This window comes from Protopterus annectens, chromosome 17.part0 (genome assembly GCF_019279795.1).
Source record: "Protopterus annectens isolate FY-2018-M chromosome 17.part0, PAN1.0, whole genome shotgun sequence".
Classification (NCBI taxonomy): domain Eukaryota; kingdom Metazoa; phylum Chordata; order Ceratodontiformes; family Protopteridae; genus Protopterus; species Protopterus annectens.
In genome coordinates this window covers 388,963,333-388,988,289 of record NC_056751.1, presented here as the reverse complement: position 1 = coordinate 388,988,289, position 24,957 = coordinate 388,963,333, and the positions used below count along the sequence as shown (strand labels likewise).

The 24,957-nt window shown below is 40.9% G+C and overlaps 1 protein-coding gene across 1 annotated transcript in view; it reads right to left on the bottom strand.

Annotated features, from left to right (window-relative positions):
- Positions 1-24,957, bottom strand: part of CARS1 (cysteinyl-tRNA synthetase 1) — a 736,066-nt gene that overhangs the window by 403,291 nt on the left and 307,818 nt on the right. Inside the window, exon 8 of the mRNA XM_044059397.1 lies at positions 22,452-22,592. Coding sequence (XP_043915332.1) covers positions 22,452-22,592 — 141 coding nt within the window. The remainder of the gene's footprint in view (positions 1-22,451; positions 22,593-24,957) is intronic.

Sequence of the window (24,957 nt, the reverse complement as noted above, 5' to 3'; positions counted from 1 at the left end):
GTTGTTTTAAATATTTCCTGTGGTTTTGAACTTTGATATCTCTGAATATATATTTAGTATTGTCTTGTTCTTTTATTGTTTATTATTAAATATATTTAAACATTTCATTCTGGCTCATCTGTGTAGAGATATTTAAGTTTTGAGAGTACTTGCATATTTATTTGGTGCCACTGTGTGGGGCACTCCTAATAGTCTTGCCCTTGGTCATACGAACATTTGTGTTAATATTAACATCACACAGTAAGACTGGACACATTTTGTTAAGGGCCTTAAAGCAGCCAATAAGGAGTTGACTGGTGGCAGTGGTAACTACCTTATAGTTTGGAAAGCAGGGGTCCCAGCAGGTAAATCTGTGCCAGCCTTTCCCAGGTGTGTGTGTGTGTGTGTGTGTGTGTAAATCAAACCTCAAAGAGCGTGTGTGTCAGCTACTTGGACAGGAACATGAAGCACTGGTTAGACAGAGAGGGTGCTGGAGGTCTTAGCTTGGTCAGTCAGCTGAGATCTCAACTTTATAGCTGTGCCAGTGGGGAGTCTTATTGGGGGTCTGGAGAATGAGGGAGAAACCAGCTCCGGACTGACTGTTGTCTCTATGTGCTCTTAAGGGAAACTGCACTTGATTCAGACAGCTGCCTCTGAAAGACTGTGTGTGTACTTGCTATCCTCCCAGTGAATGCCCCCCCTGTTGCTACCGGTGAGGAATGAGACTCCTTGATTACTGGTCCAGTGGTGGAGCATCACAAGGCTATTAAAAAAAAAATGATAAATAACTAAATTAGAAAAAATATATATTATTACACAAGACAAATGCAATGACTACTTCACCTGTTTTCATCAGCCAGGCCTTAATTCATAAGTTCATAGGCAAGTACTAGGCTATCTGCCCATGGGCATTTACAAGCCTAGCCACACAGTGATGGCTTTCACCTCCCCATTAGATTAGTAACCTGGGCCTCTGTCAACAGGGCTCCTGAAGTGATCCCAGGGTAGAACTTACGATTACCCATCCACTCATCGAGATTTCTCTTGAAGAGGGTCAGAGAGGAGCTCTGTCAAATATGGATTGGGATTCTATTCCAGAGTGGGGGGAGTCGCTGGGACAGGAATCTATCCCTCCAGCATGTCCTATTTATTGTTGTACATAGGTTCAAGTCGCTAGAACGAGTGGTTCTGAGGGATCTCGTTTTTTGAGGTGAAGCATGTCCATTAGTTCAGGGTTTGACATGGCCCTATAGGTTAGGCATAGGTCACCTCTGAGCAGACGGTAAGCGACTGAGAAAAGCTGGAGCTTTTTTAGTCGTGCTTCATAGGGTAATTGTTTAAGGCCCTTAATCCTCTTAGTGAGGTACTTCTGTGGTCTTTCTAGTTGTTGCAGGTGTCTAGTGAGGTACATCCCAAATGGGGCATTGTACTCTATTATGGGCCTAATGAGCGAGGAGTAAAGGGGCACAATCACCTCCTTGGATCTGGATAAGAAACCCTTTGTGATCAGGTGTGCCACATAGAAGGATTTCCTGACCGTTTTGGCTATGTGGTTATCAAAGGAATCATAGAATGTTTGGTACGTGCCTAGGTGTCAGCTAGCTGAAAACAGGTTTTAGGTGGTTAAAACACCTTCATCTGATGTCTGGGACACTTTGGGTCTTTTGACATCCTTCTAAAATATGTGAACATAATCAACTTGAAAAATAATCTAGACTCCTAAGCTGCTCCTCTTCTCACTGGGTCTTCACTCTCTTTTGACCCTCCAAAACCAATACTTTATCATCATCTCCAGTCAGGCATATTTTGGCCCACCATCCACAACTTGTCTTGTTTTCTTGATGACTCATCTAGTCATCCTCCCTTCCCTCTGTATTCTCCTAAAACCTGTTTTCAGCTAGCTGACACCTAGGCACGTACCAAACATTCTACGCTTCCTGTTATACAGCTTCTTTGCAATACTGTACAATATCTTCAGCATGTGGTCAATTTTATTTTCCATAATGGTCATTTTTGACAGAACCTGATTTCTGGATATTTTTATCCCACAACTTTCCCTCTACTCACTATATCAAGTAGTTTACAACAGAAATCCGGATTCATATTGACTGATTGACAATTACTGGTTCAAAAAAAATGGCCAAAACAACATTCAGCAAGTCACAGAGGAAAGTGATTTGTGTGTGTGTGTGTGGGGGGGGGGGTTGTCCCCTGCATCCCCAAACTTAGATATATTTAATACAAGATTGTACAATAGTATAGAGGGAAAAAAAAATTTCCACTACTAGAGAAAGTTGTTTCACCAAAAGTTCTTCACTCGATCGGCATCTATGCACAGACATATTTTAAAAACATGTTATTAATGAAATACTGAAGAGCGACTAAAAGGAGAGGACAGGAAAGGGATAGAGGAAGGCATACTTGTAGTGAGCAACAGAAATTGAAAAGAACAAATAATCTTTATTCATTAATGTAGTAGCCCTAATCTTGGGCCAAGAATAGTAGAAGCCACGTCTATGTGCATTAAAGAAAGGACAGGCTGATACAACCCTTTGACTAAGAACTATAGGAGTCCTATAGAGAAAGAGGAAAAAAACAAAGAGAACCGCTCTGTAAAAGGCTGTAGCCAGGGGCTAGAAATGCACAGAAGTCTGTGAATAATATGAAGCTGATACTTTACTGCTGAGAGGAAAATTCTGTTCAATAAATAAAATGTTAATTTCAGCCTTGAAATTATTGGCGTTTGAATTCCTAAATGAAATAAATCAAAAACAGATAATGCTGGAAATGCATTGTGTGTATGAGTTAATTTCTCCAAAACTCTACCAGAAAGGCCTTAAAATATCACATACCCTACTGGATACGCTACCCAACTTTCATGATGAAATGGTTCAATTTCCACTCAATCAGCTTCATGTTAGGATTCAGGATCACATTCTTCTGACTAGATTTTTGCAAATTTAAAACAGCTGTGGCTGAAATGAAGTGCTTGCTTGTTAAATCAACCTACTGCTTTAGGCATTCACTGCTCTCTCAACTAGTTAAGGAAGGGGATTTTGCACTATCTAAATGCTTCCCTGCTACAAAAACTGCATCCTTTAAGCTAGGCTATTCAAGTGGCATGAGCTATGTCTTCCACTCCTGCTTGTTCAGATACACATTACGATACCTCCTGGATGGGGAAGGGGGTGCAAGGAGGCCACTAGTCAAACCATGGAGGACTTCATCAGTGAGCCTTTCCAAAGGAGGGGTCAAGTGGGGAAGTTAAAGAGAGGGGTGGACTATTGTGCCTTCATGTGTTTCAGAAATTATGACCTTTTGGATTATCTCATTACCCTTCTTAGGATCAAAGGGAGAACCATTCAATCCAGTGCAGACGGCTTATGAAGTCAAATCAGCAAGTACCACACAAAATACCCAGTGCCTCTAAATATACATAATTTAATTGATATCGCTTAACATCCAACAATTAAAATAATTAGACAGCTCTTTTATAAATATGAGCACAGGGCTGAATATCAAGATGCTGCTAACCACACTAACATTTCTTGTCAAGGTAAAGAACTAAACAAAATTTCTGATATTTTGCAGGATTTTACTACATTATTTGGAAATACTAGTGAGTTACCTGTGAGAAATGGATATTTTTTGTCTATTACTCCCAGTCAGTATATTACCTTTTCTTTGCATTCACTACTACTTCACTTTTCAATTACCAAAGAAAGGATTAATTTTAATATTTCTAATTTAAATATAAGGAAGACAACCTGATACATTTCTTAAATCATTGCTGGATTTATTACCTGATGAGTTAACAGTTTACTTATACAAACAATATAATCAAGTCTTACTGTAAAGGAAGGGTTCCACATATTTAAAAAGGCCCCTTATGTAAACAGAAAAGGAGCAAGTCTAAACTAATCAATACCAGACCAGTTAATCTGCTTCCCACATTTTTTTAATAGTGCATCTTTGGTATACTGGAACAACAACTTCTGTAATTGGGTATAACTGACTACAATTAGCACCATTTACAAAAAAGACAAGTCCTTTGACCTAAACCAACATTACTTTTAGATGCAACTACAAAGACACTCAAAATAATCTACCAGTGGACATTGTCTTTATGGATACATTGGGGGTTTTCATTCACTCACTCATTTATTAATTTGTTCTTTTTTCTAATTACCCTCTTAAACCAATTCCAACCTTGATAAGAGCCAGAATCTGTCAATGAATGGATATGAGGCAAAGAAACTTACCAGCATAACCTCCAAAAATGTAGGAAAATAAAGGCTTGTAATCATTTCTTGATTAATAAAAAGAATACTTGTAACCTACCTTGAAAGCATTTCCACAGAGATAAATTTTACCAGCAAAATCCATCAATAAGTTGTTCAAACCCTTCAGTTTTTCAAGTAGGCAAGAACAAAGCTAATTAAAACAATCTCACTTTTGACCTCTTCACAGACTTATCAAAAGTTTCCTAAAATGTCCGACATGGACTGCTATTGCAAAGGCTAGCCAAATGTGGCTTGCATCAGCAATCTGCCTCTTGGTTTCTGAGTTCATAGGATCAAAGGAAGTTACTAGGCTAATGGCCCTAGCATCCTTACAAGCCTATTGAAGTTCTACCCCTACTTTCATGATCAGTACCTACTGCCCCAGTCCAAGAGGGACAAAGGTGGAATCCCCGGGGTGAATTTATGGTTACCTATCCAATCGTCCAGACTGTGTTTGAAGATGGCCAATGAAGTGGGAGTCTGTGCCAAAGGTGTGGTAACCTCTGGGAGAAAAATCTGTCCCTCCAGCAGCTTCTATTAATGTCACACACCAGGTTACGGTCTTTAGAACGGAGTAACCCATGTGTACAATTTGACTTAAGGATATGCAGCATTTCCAATAAAGCAGGGTCAGAGAATGCCTTATATGCAAGTCAGGCATTGCCTCTGAGTAGTCTGTATGAAACAGAATAAAGTGACCGTGATTTTAGATGATCCACATAGGACAGATGCTGATGACCATCAATTTTCCTTGTGAGGAACCCTTATGGTCTCTCAAGTTGCTGCAGGTGCTTAGAAAGGTACACATCAAAAGGGGCGTTGAACTCAATTATTGGCCCAATGATGGAAGAGTGTAGGGAGGCTATAACTTTTTTGTGGAAGCAATGCCCTTATTTATGAGATGAGCAATATAGAATGCCCTTTTCACCATTGTGGAGACATTGTGATCAAAGATAAGGTTGCCATCAACCTGTGTGCCCAGGTCTCTCACCACTGACTGCGTACTTGGGATGTTTCTATCAATATGGTAGTTAGAAGCAAGGGATGATAATACACTTTTTTGCATTGAGTTTAAGGCCATGACTTTGGCACCAATCATTTGTTTGTGTAAGACCCTCTTGTAGGATGTTGACATCATCTGGAGATTAATGACTGCTCCCAGTTTGCAGTCATCAGCAAACTATCAGCGACAGACCCTTAGTTTTTGCTTATACTTCAGACAAATAGATTGCAAACAGTACCTGTCCCAGGATTGATCCCTGAGGAACACTACTGGTAACAGGACTGCTGTTGGAGGTGGATTTCCACACTTTGACTATATGTCTTCTATCAGTGAGCCAGTTAGCAACCCATCTAATGATATAAGTGTTGATACCTAGTTAGTCAATGATGCCTGAGTGGGGGATAGTGTCAAAAGCCTAGGCTATATGCATAAATTTCCCCTAGTCCAGAGCCTTGGTGACAGTCTCAAATAAGTCCATCAGGATTAAAAGGCATGATCTCCCCTTGACAAAGCCAGAGTAGGGTCAAGTGTCTGGAGATTACCTATATCTTGTTGATGAGGTCCATGATGATTCGCTCCATGGCCTTGCAGATAACGCTAGTCAGGCTAATAGGTCTATAGTTTCCAGGGTCATTGGAAGCACCACCTTTGTGCAAGAGAATAATGGTGGCCATTTTTCATTCAGTTGGGATGAAGCCAGTGCTTAGACTATGACTGAAAAAAAGTACCCAATGGTGTTGCTAATTGTTGTTGGAGCCCATGTAGGATGCAGCCTGGGATGTTATCAGGTCCCACACATGCTGTGATTTGGCCTTAGAGACCGTGTTTATGACTGCTCTTTAGAGATACAAGGTAGGGAACAGGTGGAAGGGATGTCATCGTGTACATGTGGTGGGGACAGGGGAGCAAAATTTTCACAGAACCTGTCGGCCAAAAGGTTAGCTATGTCCACAGACTCAGTATATGTGGTATCATTAAGTACCAGTTTGGCACAAATCTACGCCTTTCCTTTGAGGTTATGGATGTAACTAAAGAATGCCTTATGGTTATCCTTAGTTGCAGAAGCTAATTTGGATTCATAGTTTGCTTTGGAGGACTTCACAAGAAGTCTTATTTGCTTGTTTAAGCTGAGAAAGGAGTGTTTCCAGTTTAGGGCTCGCTCCCTCTTACTCTTAGAAAGCAACTTCTTCCTCTTATTGTAAAGCCTGTTAATGGCAGTTGTCTACCAGGCAGGTTTGCTCTTCCTTGAGGAGCTTATTTTGGTCCTATTTGGTATGTCCGAGTCAATGCCGTTAAGCAGGTGATTGTATAAAGCACGGGTTTAGAACTCAGCATAGTTGCCAGTTCCATCTGAGGGAGGAGGTGCAGTGAAGCTATTTATTCCATCCCATAAGAGGTTATAATCTGCTTTGGAGAAGTCTTTTAGTTTAGCTGCTGCTGGGAGGGGGGAGTCAGGTGTGATAGTTACTTCGAATGACATTGATTTATGGTCAGATCTCACCAGTGAAGACAAAAGAAGTAAAATATTATGCAGAAAAAACACAAAAGCTGGAAACAGTTTCACCAAAAATCCAAAGAGGAACCAGGCTTAATATCTAATGAAAGTTTATTCAGCTACTTCTGCTTTTCACCTTCTACGGAATGACTTAATGATTATACAACCATCCAATTTATACACCAAGTGCTGTTACAAAATAATTAATTATCCAATTCATCAATGGATAAAAATTCTCCACATATTTAAACCAATCTCCACTTATACATCAATGAACCTTTAGAAAGCTTTTTGCATAAATGTGTCAATTATATACACATTATATATATATATATATATATATATATATATATATATATATATATATATATATATATATATATATATATATATATCTCCGTTAGATCTAACAGTTATTCCTTCATAAATTTTATTTATAAAATCCTATTTTACAAAGTTAAATTACTATCAATATTCATTCCCCTAGGATAAAGTGTCCTAAAATTAATGATCATTCTGCAAGTCTGTCTATTAAGTTCATCCTTAAAACTATCCCCATGCTTCAAAAATGGTTGTGCCAGTGAAGACCTCACAGTAGGTGGGGGGGGGGTGCTACAGTGATTCCCCCACATTGGTAAGCACCAAATTCAGGTTGTTGGTACCCCTGGTTGGAGTGTCAACCACCTGGTCCAGGGCACTGGACTTCATGAAGTCGAGAAACCTTTGAGCAACTGAGTTTGAAGACGAGTAATTTACCCAGACAATAGATGGGTAGTTAAAGTCGCCCAAAACTATGGTGTTCAGATGTATCTTGATAGACTCAAGTAGATCAAAATAGGCAGAGTGGGTTTCCTGATTCATGGAGAGGGTCATGTAGCTGGTAAAGACTTGAATAGGTGTCCTACCAACAGTTAATTGCACCTGAAGTATCTCCAGGGGATCATACTGTTAACCAATCTGGAGATGTATTTATCTTTAATGAATACTGATACACCGCCTCCTTTAGTTTTCACACCTTCAGTTTGTGGTCTGAACATGTGGAAGAAGGTGTAACCTGGTATGGCTGGGGTGCTCTCAACATCCATAAACCAGGTCTCTGCGACTGCACAAATGTCTGCTTCTTCCATGATGAGGACCGCTTCCAGTGAGTGCAGTTTCATGTCAAGACTCCCAGCATTTAGCAGCATAACCTTGAGGTTGTTTATAAATGGAGTTTTTATGTTGGGAATTTTGTCCTTGAGACACTGCCTAAAAATGGCATAATGGGGGTGGCAAGAGCCTTAGCCAGCAGCAGAAATTCCAGGGATGACAGATGAAGACCATCTATGGCAAAGCATCAAGGTTTGTCAATCATGTCATCCCAGGCAGACAGATACTGAATCCCCTTAGAATGACACCAGAAACTTAGCCAATTAGTGAAGTCAATCATTTTCTGTTTGCACTGAGGCATCATCCTAGGTGAAGGCAAAATGCTGCTTAAGGCTAGGGACATAATCACTTGTAACACACAATCAGAGAAGTCACTCATGTCTCTCTTCATATAGTCCAGAAAGGTAAGTCTCAAGTCGTTCACACCAACATGGACTATGACGGAGTCATAACAGTACCTGTTGTTGACAGACTTGAGTGCATGTGTGATAAGGTGGATCCTGGCACCTGACAGATAGCTGACCATGACCTTTTCCTTATCCAGCCTGGTGAGAGGGACATGGACGCCTTAAGGGCTCGATAGGTGAGGCACTGGTGTGTGAGCTATTACGTGTATTATGTTCTGGAGAGGAAGTATGTTTAGCATGCTTGTGTTTGGGAGATCTGTGGTGTTTATGTACGTTTCTGTTGAGGCCCTCCGCATATGTAGGTATGTGTGATGTAGGTTTGGGTGCAGTAGGTGAGGTGTGCATGATGACAAACCACTCACTGTTATATGTTCTGACTGGTGTGTAACAGGACATGAATTTCAAGGTTCTTAATATAGCTGCATCTCTCACATGTCGTCTTTGTGTGGATTAGGAGTAGAGGGTTGTCGGTGAAAATGAGGCAGTTGCTACACTGCCTCAAGATGCCCATGTCGACCAAGCTGGCTGGGGAAACTGCCAGAAATTGCCCGTCCATTCTGTTAGGTAAATTTAAATGGTCAGGAAAAGAGGTCACACTTGAGAATCGCTACAGGGTGAAAGCTGTGTTGGTACCTCTGAGGCTAGGCTTAATGTTCCACCTGACAGTACAGCAGGAAAGCAAAAAACCTCTGGAGGACCACAAGCAAAGTGCTATGGGAAAATTTGACAAACAAAATGTTTGCATCTATAACCACCAACAGTAACCACCATTACGTGGCAGTGCACAATGGTGCACTACATGCAAACAACCACAAACACAAGCCTTAAATAAAACAAGAAATAACCCTTTTAACTCAAACTAACCAATAAGGAAGCCTTCTCTAAGCTCTAGTCCAATCACTCTCAATTAGATGGGACCCAGACAGCTTGCAGAAGGGCCTTCACCAACAAAGATGATTTGAATTTGATGCTCAGAAGTTACAAAACAGACCCAGAAACAGCAAACCTGGAACTGGGCTATGCTACAGTCAAACTAGTACAGTATACAGTAAAATGTGGCAAAAATACAGTTCAGACAATTCAAACAGACAGCAGAATGCAAATACAAATTAAAAGTGCAATTTAAGAACAAAAACAGGCACTTATAGTTGGAAGCAATGGATGTCTTGGATCTTTCAGTAATGCAGTGAAGAGCTGGTTTTAGTTATCAGTATGGTCACTCTCAATCTGTGAAAAGGACTTAAGAGCTCTCTCCTCAACTTCCTACCACTTCTGGATGCCACAGTGCTCTACATCAGGCCCATTCCTTTCAGCATATATAAATTCCAAGAGTAAAATAGCAAATTTCGTTCAATACAGACATACCCCACTATATTCTTCTGGGACCTACGTCAAACAAGTCTGTAACATCCTCCACAATAACTTCTCAAATCTTGAAAATGGTCTTAGAAACTCTGGCTTTCACCTAGATACAAGTAAAACCAAAACAATACACATTACCCCAAATTCAAATACCAATATCAACTCAGAACACCTTTAAATCTCCTCCAAGGATAAATATTTCAGAGGAAGTCTATTCAAAAAGCTACTTCGTACACTCATGTGTTAATATTTTATCTCCATATTAAAGCAGTGAGTAAAAAGAATCAGAAACTAAGATTACCCTACTTGCTAAACTCTATAATCTATCTAGAAAGTTGTACCAAACCTATAACACAATGTCTAGATTTGCTGTGATCACAGCTTTTAGAACACACTGCTGCTACTTTCTTAAGCAAATGCCATAGTGCCACAGCTAGAATTTTATCATAACTTCACTGAAAACCAGCTAATCAAAGCTCACAACCTACTGTATCTCCCTGAAAAATGTTCATCATTGAAGTCCATAATAGCTTGGTGTACCCCTTCCCATAACTGCTCTTCAAGGCAACAAAGCATGGATGTAATCCGAAAGGCTCACAACCAGCACGTGGCTGCCATCTTTCTGTGTCTGCCTCAAAGCTGTGGTACTGGCAGCCCTTGGCATTCACCAAATTCCTATACTGCATGCCTTCAAGTTCACTCTACAAAGCCATCTGCATATGAACTGGCCTTATAAATGTGAAATCACTCTGCTGAACTTCTAATATTAGCCCTGTTTTAACTTTTCCTTCCTCTTATCACCCCCCACTTTCTGCATACTACAGAGACATGACCACCTCAACCCTTGCATGTTCAATTTTACACAGACAAACACGTATATATAATTAACATATTTATTTTCTCTGTTAATACAACCTTAAGTATTCACCTACTCTCCAGTTCTACAATGTTTTACTTTGTAAAATCATGTATGATACTGGCATTTGTTTAATTCTGTGAAGCATATAAAATATATGTTCTAATTTTATGGAATGTATACAAATGACGTTTTAAGAAATTTCACTGTACATGTGTACCACACCACTGCTCTACTGTTGTTACAAATGGAACTGTATTTTCCACAGGTCTCTGTTCAAAATAATGGTTAACCAATTCATGAATGAACAAATTAGGCCACACCTTAAACCAAAGCTATAAACAAAATCTACGGACTTTGCAAAGATGGAACCACTATGAATTTATCCAGATGGGACTGGTCAACTTCTGAAATACATTCTGGATATTACATATTTGAGAAAAGTAGAATTTCCAGGAACTAACTGCAAACAATGACTAAGTAAACAGGTGAAGAGTGGGCTTCAGCATACAGAAGAGAACACCTGGAGGATTTTGTGCATCAGATTTAGAATAACAGCATATTTAGTGTTCAGAAGAAAGTATCTCAAACTGGTCCGGCACACAGCAATGCAAGTAAAGTAAGTGATAAACTGAACAATAAAATAACTGAACTGAATAAGCGTGACATCAACAACAGAACGTGATCTATTTTTTCTTTACTATCCTCATGCAAAGATGTGCAGGGAATACAGATAATCAGATTTCAATATCAAAGCCAGGTTATGCTCTGCAGTCCTTTCCTCTTCTGATATAGCTAAAAGTGACCAGGGTAGAGTCGGCTTCTACTGTCAAGATCAGCACAATTTCAGGATCCAACCTAAGTACATAATGTAGATACACAGCAGGAGGTTACAGCAATGATGTGTGCATCAGTACATACTCACAGTATAGCTCTGGCTTCACCACAGAGGGCATTCTGTTTGTATGAATGGAAGGCACACTGAAAGCAGTGCTCTGCAATCTCTAACTTGCTAAAAAAAAAAAGTGGCTTGTGCACTGGATCATACCAGAATCCCCTGATGTTTTGCCAATGTAAACTACTCAACAACTTCCATGACACAGGTTTTTTGTTTATTTATATTATTTACTGCACTTTTTTATTGCCTGCCACCTACTTTTATACTGTATTTATTTACTGTGTACTAAACTACACTCTTACACTGCAACTGCCTGCTACACTGTGCCTGTATAATCAAATTTTATTGCTCTTTTCACTGTTTAGCAAGCGTTCTTGACGTTTCTACTGTTTTAAGTATTTACTGGAATTTTTTCACTATTTTAAAGCTATCTGTTCTGCCTGCTCTGGTTTTCCCACCAAAAAGTACTTAATTAACTAGGTTCATAGGTTCATAGGTTCATACTAGGCTATCTGCCCAAGGGCATTTATAAGCCTAACCCATAGTTATGTGGCTTTCGCCACCCCTTTAGTTTGAATAAAAACTATGCCTATCATTTTGCTGTGCCTCTGTCAAGCAGTGACACTGAAGTAATCCCTGGGGTATATCTGCGATCTCCCACCCATTGGTCAAGATTCCTCTTGAACAAGGCCAGCGAGGTGCTCTGCCTCACATGTACCGGGATTCTGTTCCACAGCAAAGGGAGTCTCTGGGTGACGAATCTGTCCCTCCAGCATGTTCTATTTATAACCGTGTCAAGGTTTAGGTTCATAGGTTCATACTAGGCTATCTGCCCGAGGGCATTTACAAGCCTAGCCCATAGTTTTGTGGCTTACGCCACCCCTTTAGTATGGGGAACTATACCCATTATTTTGCTGTGCCTCTGTTGAGCAGTGACACTGAGGTAATCCCTGGGGTATATCTGCGATCTCCCATCCATTGGTCAAGATTTCTCTTGAACAAGGCCAGCGAGGTGCTCTGCCTCACATATACCGGGATTTTATTCCACAGCATAGGGAGTCTTTGGGTGATGAATCTATCCCTCCAGCACGTCCTATTAATAGCCGTGTCGAGGTTTAAGTCTCCCGCCCTTGTGACTCTGACGGATCTAGAGTTTTTGAGGTGAAGCATATTCATCAAATCTGGGTTTGACATGGCCTTGTATGTTAGGCAAAGGTCACCTCTGAGCAAGCGGTGGCGACTGAATAGAGCTGGAGTTCTTTCAGTCGGGCAGCATAGGACAGATGTTTGAGACCCTTTATCCTTTTGGTGAGGAACTTTGTGGCCTCTCCAGCTGCTGCAAGTGTCGGGTCAGATACATTCGAATGGGGCATTGTACTCAATCATTGGTCTGATGAGTGATGAGTATAGGAGACTATGACCTCCCTTGATCTAGATGAGAATCCCTTCATGATAAGGTGGGCAATGTAGAAGGTCTTCCTAACTACTTTAGCTACATGGGTGTCGAATGACAGACTACTATCAACCTGGGTCCCCAGGTCCCTGATAACTTCTTCTGTGCTCAGTGGATTGCCACCTATTTGGTAGCTAGGGGTAACCTTGTTTTTCGAAGGGTATGACTATGCATTTTTGGCATTTAACTTTAGGCCATGGCTCTGGCACCAGTTATCCGTTTCTGTGAGACCCTTCTGAAGGATATCTGTGTCAGATGTGTTTTCTACTATGTCCCAGTTTGCAGTCATCTGCAAACTTTGTCAGCCATAACCCTCCTGTGTTTGCTTGTACTGGAAAAGTAGATGCCAAACAAGAGTGGGCCCAGGACTGAGCCCTGTGGTACACCACTTGTGACAGGCTTTGAGTCTGACATGGCGCCAGCAACTCTGACCCTGTGGGTTCTGTCACTCAGCCAGTTTGCAACCCATCTTGTGATGTATGGGTTAACATTTAAGCTGATGAGTTTTTCAATGATACCCGAGTGGGGTATTGTATCGAAGGCCTTCGCCAGATCGAGGTAGGCTGTATGGACTGCCTTTCCCTCATCAATGGCTTTGGTGACTGTTTGAAAAAGTCAACCAAGTTTAGAAGGCATGATCTGCCTTTGACAAAGCCAAACTGGGATGGATCCAAAGTCTGCAAATTCCCTATGTCTTTATTTATGAGGTCCATTATGATCCTCTCCATGGCTTTGCAGATAAGGCTTGTCAAGCTAATGGGCGGTAATTTCCAGGGTCGGTGGAGGCACCGCCTTTGTGAAGTGGGACCACAGTTGCAGTGCGCCACTCCTGGAGTGCGTATCCAGAGGTAAGACTATGATTAAACAGCTGTCCTAGCTGTGGGTTTAATTCCTCGTTGAGTTCGTGGAGCACACAGCCGGGGACACCATCAGGTCCCATGGATGCTGTGTTTTTTGCTTTGGAGAGAGCAGTTCTCACTTGGGCGTTGGAGATATTTGGGGGGCTGCAATCGCTTGGTATAGATATCTCTCCTTTTGGGGGGAAGGGGTGAGAAGTTTGCACTGAACCTGTCAGCCAGTATGTTGGCAATGTCTGTAGGATCAGTAATCTTCACATCATTTTGAACTAGTTCTGAGCATATCTGGGAGTTTCCTCCCAGGTTTCTAACATAGCTAAAGAAGGCCTTATGATTGTCTTTTGAGTCTTTAGCTATTTTTCTCTCAAAATTTGCTTTGGATGATTTTATGAGAGCTCTTAGTTTTTATAGTGATCAAGGGTGTCTTACCTTTTAAGGATTTTGCTCTATCTTGTAGTAGCTTCCTCCTTTTGTTGTAGAGTTTGTTTATGGCTGGGGTCCACCAGACTGGACGCTTGCCTTTGGTACAAAGAGTCTTTGTTTTGCTTGGGATTGCCTTATCCATGCAGTCCTGCAGGTGCTGGTAGAAGGCATTTGTAAGTGATTCAGCGGCTTGAGTACTGTTTTCTGCGGCTCGGGGCCTTAAAGGAGACCACACTAGTCTTTAGAAGTGTGAAGTCGGCTTTCGAGAAGTTCTTTACTGTGGTCTTTTTATTTCAGGTGGGGGTGGGATGAGGACCTCCTGCGAGATTAGTTGTGATCTGATCTCACCAGTGAGGGGTATACTTCGGTGTTGAACATTGTGCTCCCATGTTCGTGATGATGAGATCAAGTATGTTTTCTCCTCTTGTGGGGATGGTGACTAGTTGTTCCATGGCATTTGAGTTTATGAATTCCAGGAACTTTTGGGCTAGGGTGTTTGGGCTTGAGTAGTGTTCCCAGTCTATATTAGGGTAATTGAAGTCACCTAGTATGATGGTGTTTGGTGATACATTTATCCCCTCTAGTGTTTTCAGGAAGGCCATGTGAGGTTCCTGAGTTTGTGAGGGTGGCCTGTAACATGCTACAATTTGTAGAGCAGTCTTGCCTATGGTTAATTGCACCTGGATGGTCTCCGATGCATCGTGCGTTGCCACCAGTCTTGAGGTGTGGGTGTCTTTGATGAATATGGATACCCCACCTCCTTTCTTGGTATTGTCCGGATTTTGGGGCCGGAACGCATAAGAGGTAAAACCTGATAGTGCTGGGGTGCTCTCAGGAGCCTTGAACCAGGTTTCTGTCACTGCACAGACATCGATGTTCTCCATACTGAGAAGGGCCTCGAGTGCGTGCATTTTGAGATTTAGACTTCTGGCATTGAGCAGCATTACCCTTAGTTTTTTTCTTTTTGTGTTCTAGGGTGGTAGGTTTAGAATTTGAGCCTTGCCTAAAAAAGGCACTATGGGGTGGCAAGAGCCTTTGCCAATATCCGGAATCCCAGGGTGACAGGTGCAAGCCGTCCCTTGCGAAGCAGCGTGGCTTGTCCAGCATGTCATCCCAGGCAGACAGACATTGGATCCCCTTTGAATGACACCAGAGTTTAAGCCAATTGTTAAAGCTGATCATCTTATCTCTGTATTGTGGCATCATTCTTGGTGAAGGTAGGATACTGCTCAAGGTCAGGGTCATACCTGCCTGGGCTACATAATCAGAGAGCTCCTCAATGTCTCTTTTCATGTAGTCCAAGGAGGTGCGTCTCAGGTCGTTTACACCAGCGTGGACAATGACTGAGTCGTATTTGTACCTGCTGTTGAGAGACCTGAGTGCTTGCGTTATGTGGCGGATTCTAGCGCCCGACAGGCAGCTTACTGTGACCTTCTCCTTACTCAGTCTGGTGAGCGGGACGTCAGTGTGTCTGACTATGGAGTCACCAATGACTAGTGTGTCTGGCATTGTGTTTGGCCTTAAGGGCTGTGACTGTTTAACACTCTGACTGTGAGGTCTATGTGTTGCAGGTGTTGTGTTCTGAGGTGGTGGTTGTTTGGGTGTCTGCTTTGGTGGCCTCTGCTGTTTTGGTAGATTTTTGATCAGAGCTGCCGAGTATGTCTTTGTGTGTTTATGTGTATGATTTGAGGTTGTGATGGTACTATGTGAGACTGGGTCTATAGTGTGTGTGGTAACCTTCTCCTCCTGACTGGTCTTGCCAGTCCTATGTTGAGAGAGCTCAGCCTCCAGTTTGGCCGTATAGTTGCATCTCGCATGTATTTGTGTTTTGTGGGAGGAGGAGAGGGTTGTCTGTGTACATGAGGCAATTGTAACATTGCCTCAATATTCCCAGGTTCACCAGCTGAGCAGGAGAGGACACAAGCAACTGATCCCTCGACATGCTAGAAGAACTAGACAAAAAAACTTTAAAAGAGATTCCGGGGGACGTGGGTGACCGAGAAATGGGGGTTTGCCTTTTTGGGGTGCTATCTATAAGAGTGCCATATCAAGGTAATAAGTACTGTAGGAGCAAGTGCTAGGTTTAACAGATAGAGAAAAGTCTACTTGGAGTCAAGTAGAGATGATCTTTTTAGGTATTAGAGAAAGTGCTAGTAACAGGGATGCTTAAAGGTAAGATTGAAAAGAATGCACTCTGCAGTGTGCACTAGAGAAGTTAGATATGAAAGTAGGTAACTTGAGTTTTACCTGTTTAAAAAGTTAAGGTTTAGTGGAGAGTTACTATTTTTAAAACAGTAAGATGGACTGAAAGGGGTGGTTACTTTTGTATTTTGGTGCTATGAAATACTGTAGGATGGCCAATAAATTTAAATAATTGAAGGAGTGGGATTTCAAAAGTGATGGTTTTGTGATTACTCACATAAGCCAGTGAAAGTAGAGAGAAATGAGATATATGGTCAGATTAACATAAGAGGCGGGCAACTAGAAAGACAGTGGTATTTAACAAGACAACTTAAATGGGTGGGAGGGAGGGAAAAAATTCTGCCTGACTCAGAACAGAGAGAGCTGTGGTCTCTTTTGAAGTTTTAATATGCTGTTAGAACAGAATGCAAGCAAAACACAAGATAAAGAAAACAAACTACAGTATTCAAAATATAGAAAAGCAATACAGAAATACAAAAAATAACAGCAAACTGTTAAGTCTCCCGCCCTTGTGGTTCTGAGGGATCTAGATTTTTTGAGGTGAAGCATATTCATCAAATCTGGGTTTGACATGGCCTTATATGTCAGGCACAGGTCACCACTGAGCAAGCGGTATGAGACTGAATAGAGCTGGAGTTCTTTCAGTCGGGCAGCATAAGACATATTTTTGAGACCCTTTATCCTTTTGGTGAGGAACTTTTGGGGCCTTTCAAGCTGCAGCAGGTGTCTGATCAAAAACTTACCAAAACAGCAGAGGCCACCAAAGCAGACACCCAAACAACTACCACCTCACGACCCAACACATGCAACACATAGACCACACAGTCAGAGTGTCAAACATCAATCAAACTGATCTGTTAACTGTTTAAATCATTCTTTAGAACCTCCTGACTGATTTTCTGCTGTTTTAAATGTTTCTTCAGTATCTCACTGCTATTTTTCTGCTGTGTTAAATATTCTCTAGTGTTTCCCAGTGAAACTAGAGTAGCTAGTAGCTGTAGCATAGTCCAGATACAGGTCTGCTGCTTCTGGAACTGTTTGTTGTGTGCACGTTTTCCAGGCCATTTTGGATTGTAGTGGTTTGTTTATTCTGAGCATGTTTTCCAGGCCATCTTGGATTGGAAGGGGCCTATCTGCACTTTTGTGAAGGAACTGTGTTTGAGTGGCACCTGACTGGCACAGGGAGGCTGGCCTAGGGCTTGGAATAAGCATCCTAATTGGTCTTTTTGAATTCTGTTAGATTTTTTTTCAAGTTTTAGCTTCTAGTATTTAGGCCCTGCATCTAAGCAGGTATCTGCTTGTTTGCACATCGCATGGCACTGTGCACTGCTGCACAATTGTGGGCCAAAGCTGGACAGTTAAATTAAAAAAAAATTTCCATTAAAATCCAGGAAGAAATATCCATTCGTCGAGCTCCTCCATGATTGTTTCTGAAAAGCCACCCTTAGTGACAACAGTCTTCAACCTAGAATTATGGACAGTTAGACTAGCCTTGTTTCTCCTTCCAACCTTGTTGACTTTGGTCTCTTGAGGGAGTGTAGCAATTGCCTTATGTACACAGACAACTCTCTACTAATAACACAGTCTAGAACAGAGTGCGAGAGATATGTTTACACCAAGAATCTAGAATCCATGCTCTCTCTCGCTCAAAACAGTAACACTGAAAAGGCTGTCAACTCACCCACCACTACATATTCACATAGCACCACTACTCATACACATAGTACACATCAAACACGCAAATCCACATACGAGGAGATTCTCTCAAAAAAACTTTCCGAAACACCAGAGACCTCCAAAACACAAGTCTGCTACAGCTAACAGTCCCCACAGCATCCATGACACATAGCAACACCAGTGTCTCACCCACTAACCCTGTAAGGTGTAACACTCAAAAACTAAGTTTTCTTGTCATTGGAGACTCAATAGTGAGACATATGTTGGACAAGGACAGAGTCACGGTCAACTGCCTGTCTGGTACCAGGATTCGCAGAATCACACGTGCACTCAGGTCTCTCAGCAACAAGTACTGTTCATGTTCGTGTGAATGACCTGAGATGTACCTCATTGGACTATATTAAGAGAGACATGGTCGAGCTCTCTGAGTATGTGTCCCAGACAGGTATTTCCCCTAGTCTTGAGCAGCATATTACTCTCACCTAGAATGATGCCACAGTATAAACAAAATTGATTTCAATAATTGGCTTAGTTTTTGGTGTCGTTCCAAGGTGATCCAGTTCCTGTCTGCCTGGGAAGCCATGGTCGACAAACCTTGCTGTTTTGCCAGAGATGGTTTGCACCTGGCACCCCTAGGCGTTCGACTGCTGGCAAAGGCTCTTACCTCCCCATAGTACCTTTTTAGGCAAGGTCTCGAAAACAATATTACAGATGAAAATTAACCAATCAGAACAAAATAAGGATCATGCTGCTAAATGCTGCTTAAACCAAAAACTGCACTCCCTGGAAGCACTTATGTCACTAGAAGATGTAGATGTAGGTGCAGACACAGAAACTTGGTTTAAGGCCTCAGAGAGTACCCGAGCCCTGCAAGGCTACAATGCCTTTCACACCTTTAGATTGCAAAACTAATGTGTGAAAACCAAAGAAGGCAGTGTCAAAGGAGGTGGTGTTTCAATCTATACCAGATATAAATTCACCTCACTTCTAGTCAGACTAGACAACTCCATGGAGTTACTCCAGGTCCAGGTTGCAGTGGCCAAGACCCCCATTCCAGTCCTAGCTAGTTACAGATCCCCCTCTATGAGTCACAACACCCATGAAGCCTACTTAACCAAACTGAACACAATTCAAATTTTACCAAACACACTGGTTATGGGGAATTTCAATTATCCCACCATCATCTGGGAAATCTACTCGAGTTCAACTTGCTAGCACAAAAGTCCCTTGACTTTCTGAATTCCAATGCCCTGGAGCAAATTGTCCATACTTTGACAAGAGGAACAAATATTCTAGATATGGCCCTCATAAACCTGTCAAACAGGTGCACTGCTGCAACTGTTGGACCCTCAGTTAAAACTGACCACAAATCAGTCACCAAAACTCATAAAGGGTGAAATCAGACTAAAAAACTTCACCAAGGCAAACTATATCCTCCTAGGTGAAAGTATAAATGCATTCCAAGCTCCATCCGAAGCTGAAAGTGGTAACTATGCCAAAGCTTACACTAAAGCCCTCTACAATCACTTGCGTAAGTGTATAAACTTGGCTGTATCAGAAAGAATCAAAGCCAGAGCCCAAAGTAAAATCAAGCTGCCACGGTGGACTTCCAGCATCAACAAACTCTGCAATAAACGCAAAATGCTGCTGTCCAAGAAAATAAAGACAAGGACCCAACAATGGAAAAGCAACTTCCTCAGCCTTAACAGGCAAATAAGACAACTTGTCAAATCGTCCAAGAGCTCCTGTGAGAGAAAACTAGCAAATACTGTCAAGGATAATCATAAGGCCTTTTTATAGCGATGTACATAAACCTAAAGGGTAGAACACAAGCATGTGCAGAACTGGTGGCCAAAGGTATCATACGCACTGACCCCACAGTGATAATGAACCTGCTAGTGGATAGGTTTGCCGAAAATTTCACTCTCTTATCCCCTCCTAACTTACAACGAACCCCCCCCCCCAACGTTTCCCCACCTTACATATCTGAAGAACAGGTCCTCAACATGGCCTCTATGGAACCAGATGACATAACAGGCTGCCTTCTAAACAGGCTAAAAACATGAGCATCACCACTAAGTACCCCTTTTTAATCATAGCCTAACCACAGGCTTTGTTCCTGTGGAATGGAGAATAGCTACAGTTATTCCCCTCTGCAAAGGTGGCCTAGCAACAGATCCAAAAACCTGACCAGCCTCATCTGTAAGGCCATGGAATGCATCATTATGGACATCATAAGTATCCTGGATCCTACCCAATTCGGCTTCGTGAAGGGCAGATCCTACCTGTTAAATCTGGTGGATTTCTTTGAGTGTAACCAAGGACATTGATGAGGGCAAATCTGTGCAAAAAGCAAACCTCAACTTGGCAAAGACTTTCGACACAATCCCACATTCAGGCATTAACGATAAACTTTGCAAACTGAATGTAAACCCCTTTGTTGTAAGATGGGTTGCCAACTGGCTCACAAACCAGACGCACACTATCAAAGTGAGCGATTCTACATCAACCTGAAGATCTATAACCAGCAGGGTGCCACAGGCATCAGTGCTGGGTCCCCTACTGTTTGGCATGTACTTCTCAGAAGTTCAGGTCATAACTAAAGGGTTGTGGCTGACCAAGTTTGAGGACAACTGCAAATTAGGTGCAATCACTGAATCCCCAAATGATGTCAGTATACTCCAGTTGTTGGTCTGTGTGACACCATCCTGGTGCATTAATCACCATCTCAAACTGAATGCAAAAAATGCATTGTCATTCCCTTCTGCAGAAACAATGTCTCTTCACACTATCAAATCAATAACATCATTACCTTTGGCACAAACAAGGTCTCTTCACGCTATCAAATGAATAACAATACCCTAAGTACCCATGAAGTGGTAAGAGACCAGGGATAACAGGTTGACCACAACTAACTTCGACCACCATGTGTCTAATGTTGTGAAGAAAGCTTTTCCATGTAGCTCTTCTGATTAGTAAAGGCATTGCCCTGAAAGCAAAAGAAGTTATACCCCCCCCCCCCTACTCAGCACTTATCCGGCCCATAATCGAGTATAATGCCAAATTTGGTATATACTGTACTAAGCATCTACAGCAATTAAAGAGACCTCAGAGGTTTCTAACAAAGAAGATCAATAGCCTCCAGTATGTGCCCTACATGGACCGACTAAAATCCTTGTTACTATACTCTGCATCATACAAACTTCTTAGGGGAGACTTATGCCTGGTCTACAGAGCAACCCAAGACTCTACAGAGCAACCCAAGACTCTAACCTAATGAACTTACTGCATATCCATAAATCAAATGGGTCCAGGGGTACCCATTCCAGGGACCTAAATATGGCCTGGAACCTAAATAGGACATGCTGAGGGACAGAGTCATCTCCCAGCAACTGCCACGTCTTTGGGACAGGCTACCAATTCATGTGAAACAGAGCACCTCTATGACATTGTTCAAGAGGAACCTGGATGATTGGACAGGGCTCTGTAAATTCTTACCAGGGATAGCACCCACAACCCTCCTGGCAGTCATCACTAAATGCAATCTTGGGTATTGTCCAGTACCTCTACAGTATTACATTGGGTTGAAACATCTAGGCTTAAAATGACCTCTGGGTCAATAGCCTAGTTATCTCCTATGATTCTATAAGTGGCTCAGAATATGTGCCCATAACAGCATTCACAGAGTATCTGTTCTCAGGGAAGATAACTTGGAATGTTACTCATATTTACAGTTCTTAAAGTTACAGCATGTCAAGAAGCAACAGACCTAAGAACAGACAAAAAGTTGCTACCACAAAATGATTTAATGCTTGAAGGATGAGCTTTCTAGTACCCTCTTGTTTTTTTTTAAACTTGCTTGTAACGGACTCAAAGAAACACAATACTTATGGCTAAACAGGAATACCATGTCCTGAATTTAAAAGAAAAAACAGGTCGGGATAAAGAAGTTCTGAAATCTAAGTTACAAACTTAAGAAACTTATGGCAGAGTATTAATCTCCAAGACTTCTTATTTACATGTTTGAAGACAGCGGGGGAAAAAATCTAGAAATAAAAAGAAGAATCGTCAGAGTTATTTAATGAGCAATTGAAACATGCAGGACACAGTACTGGCTTTTTTTGCATACTAAATGGGTCCTCAGACATGTATGGTCCAGAAGACTGCATTATTTCCAGTCAAATTCATCACTGTGGTTAAAGGAAGATGACAATTGTTTTAAATATGCAATACTGTTCCTGAAAGAGAAGATTTTATTTCTACAGTACTATATGAATAGTTATGACTTCCTGAAGAACACAAAATATTCTAGAACAAGCCAAAATAATTCTATACAGTTCTTGATTCAAGAGAGAAAGAACTAATAATCAAAACAACCCACTGTTCAGTTTAAAATCAGCTACTTACACTCAATGCTTCCATGTCTTTGTGGAATTCTTCTTCCCAGTATTTTGGTAATGTAGAAAAAATGGAATTCTCAGTCACCCGACTACCCAGTTCTGCATCCAACCAATCGGAAAGAAGGTCCTTTGATTCTTCTAACAACTTCTACAATACAAAATTACAATAAATATGACATAAAAGTACTGCTTTCAATTGCTATATGTTCTAAAATTTTAATCTGTTTATGCATTACTAAATCAAACTGGAAAACAACAAAATATAAATGTTCCAGATCTCAAATATGCTAAATATAGTGATAGCACATTCTCACTTCATGTCAGCCAACAGAAAATAGCAAATCAATGCCTTTAGATCCCTCAGTTCTGTATGCTAAAAGAAAAACTGAAAATGTGCAACTGGTGAGGAAGACATAGCAGGAAGGAATCAAAGGAACACAGAAATTAACAATAGATGAACCTGAAGATAAAATGAAACGACAAAATGTGACACTAACCTGCAGTCAAAGAGAAAAGCTTAATCTTATTCAGACTCTTTGCTGCATCAATAGGTTAATATTGATCATCCTTATTATGACCATGATAAAATGAAAATAAAAAGCTGTATACCCACCACAAAATAGGCATTTTGAATACCATCAAATTTCTCTTCACAGGTATTATTTTACCAAAGTAAAAGGAGTACACTCTATGTTTTAACTGCTCACTACTGTTGTTACTGCTGCTTATGTTTGTTATCAGACAAATTCTAGTGTACCCAAAACAGAAACATATGACAGAATTTCAAAAAGTTCAAGAGAACAAGTCAATGAGATTGGAGGAGATCATGCAATATTTCTAAACGTACTCTTAAGGGATATGACATCAATAAATATAGAGGTAGTATTTGAAAGCAGATTCACTTTTGTAAGTGAAACAAAAGGCTAAAGATGTGCAATTCTGACATCCGTGTTGCGATAAGTCACCATCCTTCCTTGTTTTCTCACACAGCTTGCTTTACCTTTAGGTAATCTGGTACAACCATCCACAGTCATTTCCTTTGCTGATGTTTATACTGCTTTCTCCCCAGTGTGTACTTTTTCGCTTAGGTGCACTACTCAGAATGGTTTAAACCACAATGTTTCAGACTATTCATACAAAATGGTGAACAACTTTTCATCCTTTCCTACACTTGAGTACTTATCATAGGGTTTCCCTGTGTATTATTGAATCCACCTAACAGGGGTCGTGCTTTGCCAATTTTTATAGACTGAGAAGTCTCTTTCAAAAGCATATACAAAACAGGCAAAAAACAAAAATTCCATCACCATGTCCCCTCATCTTATACAAACTCCAAGGTCACATTACAATGAGGAAAAATGAACAAAGGCAGCAATGCACTGCCAGCTTGCTCCATTAAAGTTAATATGGCTTTGAAAATATGAGAGCAAAGAAAATCACAGAAAAAAACACTGAATAAAAGTACCCTCAAAGTGTAAGGATGCCACCTATACTGTGCATCTCTGATCCACCAGGCGATTGAGAGACATAAAAATTGCCCCCAGTAATCCACTTCAAATAAATACTTATCAGGAGAAGACTCCATTTACAACTGTCCTCTGTGTTTTTCTATCTACATTTTTTCTATGCCACTACAGGGGGCCCTCTAACAACTTGTCCAATGTGTTCACTGCATTAACGTCTTTCCTAAAGTTTAAAAGCAATTCATGTCCTGAGAATTTGGTACTATGCCTCACCCTGCTGGCTTCTGAATACTCCACAATTCATTTATTCAAAAAAAAGAGTTTACTGTTCATCCCTACCAATGATATCAGACTGACAGGGTGATACCCAATAGCATTTTCTTACTACACATCTATGAAGGAGAAATAATGTTTTCCTGTTCTAGTTCTCAGATTTCCATCCATGATTTGTTTCAAAGGGTACGGAGTCAGTAAGAATTATACAGTTAACTCCAGTTTATATTTAGCCCTTTTAGTACTAGAACACTGAAAGAGTGTGACCACTTACCCCTTATTATGTTAGCAGTTATAACAAGATCTGTGATGAACTCCTCTTTCTCTAACATTGTGCATATTAAGCAGAATTCATTTATCAAACTTGCTTTCTTACTGTTCCTTTCTAACCCCTTTAAATCTTGGTTTTATTTAACTTTACTACGTACCCGCACTATATTTTGTTGCACCCTTCTACATTTATAGGAACATACATTTTCTTTACTAATTGAATTGGTCAACCTTCCCTCTGCCTGGCTATGTACTAGTCTGACTTTCTTGTCCTGTTTATTTCTTAATTCTACCCAATTTTACACAAAGATTTGTTGGGTCTATAAAAGTAGTTTTTATGCATTCTCATTGTTCCATACCACATTCATGCCTTTTTATTAAAGCATTTTTGGAGGTACTGTTAGATGAAATGCCATAAAAATCACCACTCAAAAAAAACAAAAACAAAAAAAAAACAAAAAACATATCTTTACATTATCAACCTCAACACCATACTATGAACACTAG